Source organism: Borostomias antarcticus, assembly GCF_949987555.1.
Source record: "Borostomias antarcticus genome assembly, chromosome: 23".
NCBI classification, from domain to species: domain Eukaryota; kingdom Metazoa; phylum Chordata; class Actinopteri; order Stomiiformes; family Stomiidae; genus Borostomias; species Borostomias antarcticus.
Window position 1 is genome coordinate 8,516,873 of NC_140256.1, and position 9,897 is coordinate 8,526,769.

Below are 9,897 nucleotides of genomic sequence, written 5' to 3' on the forward strand. Positions count from 1 at the left end.
AGCAAGGCAGTTGAATGGCTTCAGTGCTGAATCCATTTGGAGTTTAAAGCAGCAGCTACTCACCAAATGCAACATCTTGCCAATATTTGTCACTGGCTAATGGGGATATTGTTCTGTTAACAGTTCAAGGAAGTTAAATCAAGCAGGTTTGGTGATATTGTACTAATTTTGTAATTAAATAATAATAGTAATAATACATGTACCTTTATTTACCCAGGGAGTCCCATTGAAATTAAGAATTTAATAATTGTATAAATATAATTAATCATTTTGTAAAGCATTTTTGAAAAAGCTTTTCAAGGGTAACTCACATAATGACAGGTAACAGAAAAACCCAGGGGTTCCACATGTAAAAAATAATATCTTTGTTCAAAAATGTTTAATAACAAGCATGGTAACAAGCATGGCATATGAACAATGCATGTTTAGAAAAATCTATCTGCAAATGTATTATTTTTAATACACTATACATTCACTTTATCTCTACCTTCTTACTCGATATTAAACATGAACGATTTTTCTCAACACTCTGCATCACAAAAAATAAGAAATTATCATTTGAATTAGCCCATGGTAGCAAATAGGCAGCAAATAATTGAGCCCTTACCAACAGACCCCAAAGGACATGGTCAGAGTTTGGATGAAATGAGGGAAACACATATCTCCTCAAGACAGAGAGGGAATATGTAGGTAACCTAGGTAACCCGTGGCTTTCATAAAGCTGATGACTGACCTGAGGCTGAGGTCAGAGTTGTGACCAGTAAGGGTGTTTTACATGGTTAAAACATAAAGACTTGGAGACAAAACAGTCAATTCTCCACATCTGATTTATCAAACAGTCAATCCCCCCCCCCCCTCGCCCAGACAAATACCAACTAGTATGCATAGACAATCCACAAACTGTTACTCCAAGTCTCCCTTAACACATTGTAATGAAATCTCAGATAAATGGCTTTCTGTCAAACAGAATTATCGCTCATTATCACAGTGTCAGTGACTACCTCTGTAGTATGTTCTATCTTGATACTCCGCCATGTGTTTCTAATATGTTGGCTAATAGTTCTTAAGAAAACTGTGGCTATTCAATCAATAGGTGATCCAATCCTTCCCTTCTGGTTCGGTTCGGTTCGGTTCGGTTCTGGGCCACTGATCTTTATATCCAGCAGCAAGGAGAGTCCAGTCTTCTGCTATCCCACTGCATCCACAAATACACTCTCCTCTTCAGGATAATCAATAATGGTGATATCTGGATATAGACACTGCCAGGATTCGAAATGCCACTATCTTATTTCTTTTCAAAACACAAAAAAATAAAAAATAATACTGCGAAAAGTCAGAAAGGCTGAAGCCATTCAGTTTGAATGGAAGAGGTATTGGCATTGAGTGAGTCATTTTTCCATGAGTATGTGAAGTGAACTTCAGTCATAGAGAGTAGCTGTGTCTCATTGAGGGGGCATACCTGTACAGTGGCTCTCGTCTCTCTTAGGGGCTCCCCTGTGCAGATTCATGGTTCATGGCTGACCCTGACCCTGGGTCTTTGAGGAAACCCCCCCCAGGTTGGAGGAGAAGAGGGCTCAGTCTAGGCTCAGTATCCCGCTGGATAGCCTCCTTTTCTGGGGTCTGACTCCGCACAGAGACGCTCCCCCTGTCGCACCACAACCTGAACCACTGAATCAGGAATCTCCAGAAACTCTGTTACATGGTTCTTCAGTGCCAGGCCATCTAGTACACTCTGTTATAGCCACAGCCACAAAATACACACACGCACACAGAAAAATTGGGTCACATTCTAAGCTGAGGTTTTCAAAAAAGTACATTTGTTGACTATTGAATAATCAAGATAAACCAGAAGAACACTTCAAGCGAGGCCCACCTTCTCAAATCCCTCTTCTACCGTAGTCATATTTGGGTTGAGTTGATTGTGAAATCGGGGTTCTGTCACAGCTTTTTTGAGGTCATAGTTGAAGAACAAGGAATTTAGAATCACCTGTGTAAAATAGAATAGGAAACTAACATCACACCATCACAAAGTGGGTGTGGGTGGGTGTGCACGTACACATGCGTGTGTGCATGCATTTTATGGACACACTTTAGCTTTGCAAATGGGTCAGAATACTTACCAATGCAGTGGCTGTAGTAATCTTAGTTCCCCCAGAGCCTCCGACCACCATTTTCACTTTGTTGTGTTTGTCAAAGATAATAGTTGGGCACATAGAGGATAGGGGCCTTTTACCTAATAGAAGATATGGTAGAATATTTAGGCTCAAGGTTCTTCAGAAAGAACAGAGGCCACACGGTTCCTGTCCCCACCAGCCGGGCACTGGTCTCTGTTACAATCCTATCCCATCTGAATCTGAATCCCCCTGCGTCTCACCTGGCTGGATGAAGTTGTTGGGAGAGGGAGGGATCCCAAAGCCATTAGTGATGAATGGAGAGCTGAAGTCATCCATCTCATCATTGAAAATAATCCCAGTAGACCGTGACATGACCATTGAGCCAAAACTGAGGACGAAGAAATAAGCAGAGCAGTTGAACTTTGTATGTTGTGGTCACATGTAAACAGGAAAAAGACCATTGATGCAACTGAGCACACCACTGACACCGTTACGAGTTGTGCACCTGATGATCTTTGTTTGTAAACGGTCGGACATTCTGTCCTAATAGGGAGATCTCAGCCTTACAATTGATTGATAGTGCTGGTGGCTGCCACGGCGCTCCCATCCTCAGCGATGACAGACAGGTGGGCTGTTCCATGGTTGTCAGGGACAAAGTAATCAGGCTCATAATAGCTGTCAGGGTGAGTGGTGTCATCTGTGATTTTACTCCTGATGCCATCAGCAAAGTAGTCTGAGGTCATGTTGTAGATGAGCTGGGTAGATAATAGCCGTCAGTAGAAGAATAGGGTTTCAATACACTTTTCTCTTGACAGCAGTGAACAGTTTTCAACATGAAAGGATTACAGGCCCTATTCAGTGTAGTAACCAAGAACAATTTGCCTTCTTTTCTAAATAGGTCATACTGTATCTTTATCTCAGTAAGCTGGGTGTCAAGGGCCTCACATCAGTGATGTTGAGATAGCGTGGATCCCCCAGCCTGCTCCTCTTGGCATAAGCGAAACGGAAGGCCTCTACGATGCGGTGGTAGGTCAGAGTCTTTTCCTCCACTGTAGAGACACTGGTGCCTGTGAAGTTATACCCTGAAACACATGTTTTAATCAGCTTCGAAAACAATGATTTCATCAAATCATGAAATTAAACAAATCCATTATTGCAATGTTTAGAGTCAAGGTTTCTGTGTACTCATTGTTGGGAGGTGAAGTTTAAAGGCTATCGACAAATCTCTAAGACAGGAAACTGCCAGGTCTAGATGTGAGGTTATAGATAATTGCTTAGATGATGCCTCTGTATTCTAAGAATGACTGATAATGTTCTCCATGACTGTCTGTGGAAGCTAGATGAGCTTCAGAAGGGGTCATGTAGAGTAGCTGTGTTGTGTTAATAACGTCCCCAGGAGGACTTGAGGGAAACCTCAAACCTGACATCCTGTGGTCTGCATGGCTGGTTTCACCACAGTGGCCAACCAGACTGCTCACCGTCTACTATGTTGAGGATGAGACCCAGCACTGGGCCACTGGAGGGAGCATCAGGGACGTGCAAGGTGTACTCCCCCACATGCAGCCTGAGAGGATTCTCATTGAGCACAGGCTGGTACTCCAGCAGGTCCTCCAAGGTTATAATCCCCCCTGGGTAGTGGAAGAGAAAGTAAGATATAGTTATCATGGGTGTGCATGACATTGCACTACATCTGTCTCAGTTGATCATGTTAGTCTGTGTACAGTATGTAATAATAATAAAGGTCTAAATGTGAATATGAGTGGAGAAGATGAGGACCTGCTGCCTGGATTTCATCCACTATGTTCTGCGCCATTGTCCCATTGTAAAACACATCAGGCCCCTCCTCTGCTATCTTCTGGTAGGTCTCGGCTAGTTTGGGAAATCTAATGATGTCATTTTCCTTCAAAAGGTTTTTCTGTGAGTCACAAAACACTTCACTGGAAAAACAAAAACAAGGGAAGAAGTAGTGTCAAATGGAACCCGCATCCACCCGAAAGTTACCAATCACCAATCCAAAATCCAATTTGGTGTGCGAGTCTGCACAGTGGTTGATGTAAAAGTTGCAGTCTTTAAAGTTTGATTGTATTTGTTTTTTTATTCTCTGTGTTCTCACCACATATTAGCATCTCCTTGAATATACTCCTTGTTTCTGTAGATGGCATAGGCCAGAGCTTTGCCAATGGGGAAGCCATCACGTGCCAATTCAATGCTGGGCTCAAACAGCTCCTTCCATGGCAACCTGCCATGTCTCCTGTGCGCCATCTCGTAACCACGGATCTCCCCAGGAATGGCTATGGACAATCCACCTGTCACACAGAAACAATGTACTGACATTTGACTTTCATGAACCTGCTGTGTCCTCTGACATTTCTGTAGCTGTAAGGAACCTCAGAATTACTGCAGAACTCTTTTCCCAAGTAGGCTATATCTAATACATTCTATTCAATCATCTGATTTCCATGTTCCTGAGGGAATAGTCTAGACCAAAACACAGCTACCTCTCTGAGACAGCTGGGTGTTATTGCCAAACATGTCTTCAGTCGCATTCATGGGCGCCGTCTCCCTCGCATCAATGGTTTCAACCTTCCCTGTTAATCAGTGGTACAAAATGAAGAAGAATGGATCTTGTTTTTTAGGGCATTTATTCATACTTGGCTCTGGGAGCTGTGACAGCCCAGATAGAGACTTGGCCAGGTGACAGACTCACCCGTGGAAGCGTTGTAGATGGTGAAAAACAGCCCCCCTCCAATGCCCATGCTGTGAGCGTTCAGAAGACTGACGCACAGCAGGGCGGCGATAGACGCGTCAACCGCAGAGCCATTCCTCTTCAGAATGTCCCTGCGGACACAAACACACACTCAGACACTGGGTTACACATTCTGCATAGTGCACACACACACACACACACACACACACACACACACACACACACACACACACACACACACACACCACAAACATTACACTACACCAAGTGCAATACAAGTTTATTACATTATTCTAATGCCTGTTTACTATTGAATCTGTGTAACTGTATTCATCTATCACTGTAATTGTGGGCGTCAGCTGGAAAGTGTCGCTTACCTCCCCACCTCAGAGCACTTCCCAGCATCTGCCGCCACAGCAGCCCTGGAAAAGTAATGGTCTGCGGGAAAGTTGGGACTCTTGTTCCTCATCCCAATCAAGACCCCCATAAACAGCCCCATTGCAACCACCAGCAGGACCACCAGCCCAGCAACCAGGGACTTCCTGACCATTTTTCTGTATAGGGAAGGCAACACATGTCACAATTACACATGATCCTTACCATTGTCACCATTGCCATCATCATCAGCAGCAGCAGCAGCGGCAGCAGCGTCATCATCTCTGTTAAGCGTCATTATCAGAATGTGGCGTGCCTTTATACTTCAGTCCAAATGTAAATTGGTACTTTATTGTATTTTGTTTATATTGTCAGCAACCTATGAGGATAATAAACATTCACATGTCTATTTAGTCTGTTTGGTAATACAGTATCTACTTCTGAATGAAATAATGTTGAAAAAAACATTATTCATAAACTTAATGACAGATTAAACCTCTTTTAGGAATTGGATTCGCTGATTCACTAATCTTATTGTTCTGTGATGTTCTGATTTGCAGGCAGCAGGCTTGTCAAAGTTAAGGCGAAGAGTGGATGCGTGGCCTGCTCACTGATGCAGGCAGCGTTCAGTCCTGTGGCCCACAGCTCTGTGATTGGCCCCAGCTGCAGCAGCAGTATCCACAGAAGCAGTGACATGGTATGTTTGGATTATTCTGCTGGCTTCCTCACAGCAATTGAGATGCCGGAGCCATCACACTGCACACAGATCAGGAGCCATCACACTGCACACAGATCCGGAGCCATCACACAGCACACAAATCCACACTGGCAGCCAAAGAGGCGTGAGTTTAACAACAGCAACCGCCCCCCTCTTTTACCATAGCTAATCCACCACAGGATCCTGTTGCTGTGTTCGTCTGATGAAACAAAGATTCTGTGAACTGCTGCAGCATTCACTTTGTCTAAATCTCATCTCATCAGTCTAGATCTCACATAAACAGCACCCAGTGAATTATTAGCTTCATAAAATGAGTTTATTTTTAACTGCTCAAATCAAGATCATCCTACCCGTGTGGTGTAAACTCTAGACTGGTGTGTGTCACTGTCAAATGGCACATCTACATCACATCAAACAACTTCAAACTCAAGCAGAAAGCTTACCACTGTACCCTGGAGTGTGAGAGGTGGGCAGGGAGCAACGAGGTGAATAAAACTGAAATCACATGAAATCTTACACTAAGAGAAAATCCTAGGTGTCTTGATATATGCATCTTTTACATCCTAAAGGATTTACATCCAGGATTTATAGCACATCTGGCTAATGAAAACTTTGTCACCAATCCTGTTTGTGATTTTCATGGACAGGATATCGAGGCGTAGCCGTGCAGAGGTGGGTTTGCAGTTCGGTGAGCAGGGGATCACGCCGCTGCTATTTGCAGATGATGTGGTCCTGATGGCATCATCTGCCTGCGACCTCCAGCACTCTCTGGATAGGTTCGCAACTGAGTGTGAAGCGGCTGGGATGAGAATCAGCACTTCTAAGTCTCAGGACATGGTTCTCAGCAGGAAACCGGTGGTCTGTCCGCTCTGAGTAGGAAATGAGTCCTTACCCTAAGTGAAGGAGTTAAAGTATCTGGGGGTCTTGTTCACAAGGGGGGGAACCATGGAGAGGGAGCTTGGCCGGAGAATCGGAGCAGCTGGTGCGGTTCTGCAGTCGCTTTACTGCACTGTTGTGACGAAAAGAGAGCTGAGCCAAAAGGCAAAGCTCTCGATGTACCGGGCTATCTTCATCCCCACCCTCACCTATGGTCATGAAGGATGGGTCATGACCGAAAGAACGAGATGATGGATACAAGCGGCCGAAATTAGTGGCGGGGTCTCCCTGAGAGATCGGGTGAGAAGTTCAGTCATCCGTGAGTGACTCGGAGTAGAGCCGCTGCACCTTTGCGTCGAAAGGAGCCAGTTGAGGTGGTTCGGGCATCTAGTGAGGATGTCTCCTGGGCGCCTCCCTAGGGAGGTGTTCCAGGAGTGTCCGGCTGGGAGGAGGCCGCAGGGTAGACCCAGGAATAGGTGGCGGAATTACATCTCCGCACTGGCCTGGGAGTGGCTAAAGATTCCCCAGGCAGAACTGGCTGATGCTGCCAGGGAAAGGGATGTCTGGGGCCCCCTGCTGGAACTGCTGCCTCTGCGACCCGACCCCGGATAAGCGGATGAAGATGGATGGATGGATGGATTAGGAGGAATGATCCTGGAAGTACTTCTTGAAGAGGCGACTTTTGACATCAGTGGGCAGTTCATTCCACCACTGTGGGGCCAGGAGTGACGGGGCAACCACTTGCCCCGAGGTAGCAGAGCATAGTGGTCAAAAGGGGGTGTAGGGTTTGACCATGGCTTGAAGGTAAGAGGGAGCTGTTCCTTTCATTGCCCTGTAGGCTAGTACCAGAGTGTTAAACTGAATGTGAGCTTCTACAGAGAGCCAGTGCAGAGAATGGAGAAGGGAACTTGTATGGGAGAACTTGGGGTGGTTGAACACCAGGCGAGCAGCAGCTTTCTGGACAAGTTCCAGGGGTTTAATGGCTGACACCGGGGGCCCTCAAAGGGGGAGTTGCAGTAGTCCAGGCGGAACATGACAAGGGCCTGGATGAACACCTGTGCTGTTTCGTCAGTGAGGAAAGGGCGAATCCTCCTGATGTTGTAACAGAATGACCGAATCCAGAGATGTACTGTAGAGGGAAAAAGAGGACCCAGGACAGATACTTGTGGAACCTCCATAGTCAGACTATGTGGTTCCAACATCAACCCTCTCCATGTCACCTGGTAGGAGCGGCCTGTCAGGTAGGATGCAATCAGGGAACATGCAGAGTCAATGACGCCTTTCTCCTTGAGGATGGAGAGGAGGATCTGGTTGTCGACTGTATCAAATGCTTCTGACAGGTCTAGGAAATCAGGACAGAAGAGAGAGAGTTTACTGTCACGGCATTGAGTGACGGTCACTGCAAGGAGGGCGGTCTCTGTCGAGTTGCTAGTCTTGAACCTGGACTGCTGGCAGTCCAGGAGGTTCTTCTGGTAGAGATACGAAGATAGTTGGTTAAAGATAGCACATTCAAGAGTTTTCGATAGAAAGGATAGAAGGGAAACCGGTCTGTAGTTTTTGAGGAGTAAAGAGATGGTTTCTTCAAGAGGGGGGTGACTCTGGCAGCAGAGGGAAAGCATTCTGATAGAAGAAACGCGTTGATGGGGTGGGTTAGGAAGGGAAGTCCAGGCGCAACAGACTGAAGGAGAGTAGAGGGGACAGGGTCTAGGGAGCACGTGGTGGACGGGCTAGATGTAACAAGGTTGAAGACCTCATTAGGGGAGAGGGGAGGAAAACAGGGGAAGGCTGGGCATGGAGAGGAGGTAAGGAGCAGAGAGGAAAGAGACGGTGAGGGTGGAGAGGTGAGGTTTGTGCATGGCGCGTCGACCGGGGGGTGGGGGAAAGAGGATCTGATATTATTAACTTCCCTGTCACCACTTGCTCGCTATGAGTTGAGAGAGTAGGATAGATGAGATTAGAGGGGTTACAGAGTGTGGGGGTGACCCAATGTCTCTGTGATCCCTGGAGAGGGGAAAGGACAGGAATAGGATGCAAACACATAGTGGTAACAATGAAATATACAGGTGCGGAATATACAGAAAGAAGCAAATGTAGAGTAACCAGGCAAGGTCCAGCTTGGCTCATGTGCATGGCTGGCTTGTTTCTGTTCAGGACTGGTAGGACGGAAGCTAGTCATGCCACTGAAATAGCTGTGAATTGAAATGACATGAAATAATATCTGATAAATGAAGATAGGTCTTGTTGCCTGGACACATCAGTTCCAATGCTAATCCAGCACAATAAGAGCGGAATAGCCAGTTAGCTCATGAGCTCACAACAACTAGCAGCAGTTTCCATAACATTAATGGTAGTGGTCAGTGGCTAAATCAGTTACACTGATGATTCCTGCAACATTTGCTATTTTGGTGCAATTGGTTCAACTTCTGTTTCTGGACAAAGATAAGGGATAAACCCAGATAACACAAGGCTAGTGGACCTACAGTGGGTCCCCGATGGACGAGTTGGCGGACCGTCGGCGGAATATAACACAAGGCTAGCGGACCTATAGTAGGTCCCCGATGGACCTCCGGCCAAATCCGCTGGCGGACCTCCGGCCGAATCCGCTGGCGGACCTCCGGCCGAATCCGCTGGTGGGTTCCTGGCCATTTTCACATCGAATGGCAAGCGGACCTCTGGCGGATTATTAGCATCAGGGACAGCGGTCCGCTAGTAATCCGAAATGCTCACGCTATTGCTGCCCATTGGCCCTAGGCTTATGGATTTCTATTGCTAAAATAACTTATTCTGATTTCTTTTGTGGCAACCCTTCCTTTCATAGTCCCCCAATTACTAAACATTTACCTGGTAAATACATACAAAGTATAGCCTTATAAATAATGGGTAAATACTGAGACACCTATACTGTAGGTATAATTTTAAAACAGTATTTCAAATGTTCAATTACTGCACATAAATTCATGACTGACATAGCACCACCAGGTAACCACATTTTTACATAGCTTCTATAACATCCAGTGCCCCCCACCGGGGCTTGAACCCCTGACCTTCCGTATGGGAGTCAGACGCTTTATCCACTACACTACCAAGGATCTGCTTTATCCACTACA

General features: G+C 45.9%; 1 protein-coding gene across 1 annotated transcript; it reads right to left on the reverse strand.

The window, feature by feature from the left end:
• Positions 1 to 1,585: 1,585 nt before the first annotated feature.
• On the reverse strand, positions 1,586 to 5,371 carry ggt1a (gamma-glutamyltransferase 1a; the record flags this gene model as incomplete). Its single annotated transcript, XM_084456932.1, has 12 exons — positions 1,586 to 1,732; positions 1,874 to 1,987; positions 2,121 to 2,233; positions 2,375 to 2,502; positions 2,682 to 2,869; positions 3,060 to 3,196; positions 3,593 to 3,742; positions 3,891 to 4,051; positions 4,228 to 4,420; positions 4,613 to 4,702; positions 4,822 to 4,952; positions 5,199 to 5,371. 12 exons carry the CDS (start codon positions 5,369 to 5,371, stop codon positions 1,586 to 1,588), a joined length of 1,725 nt encoding a protein of 574 aa, XP_084313058.1.
• Positions 5,372 to 9,897: the final 4,526 nt, after the last annotated feature.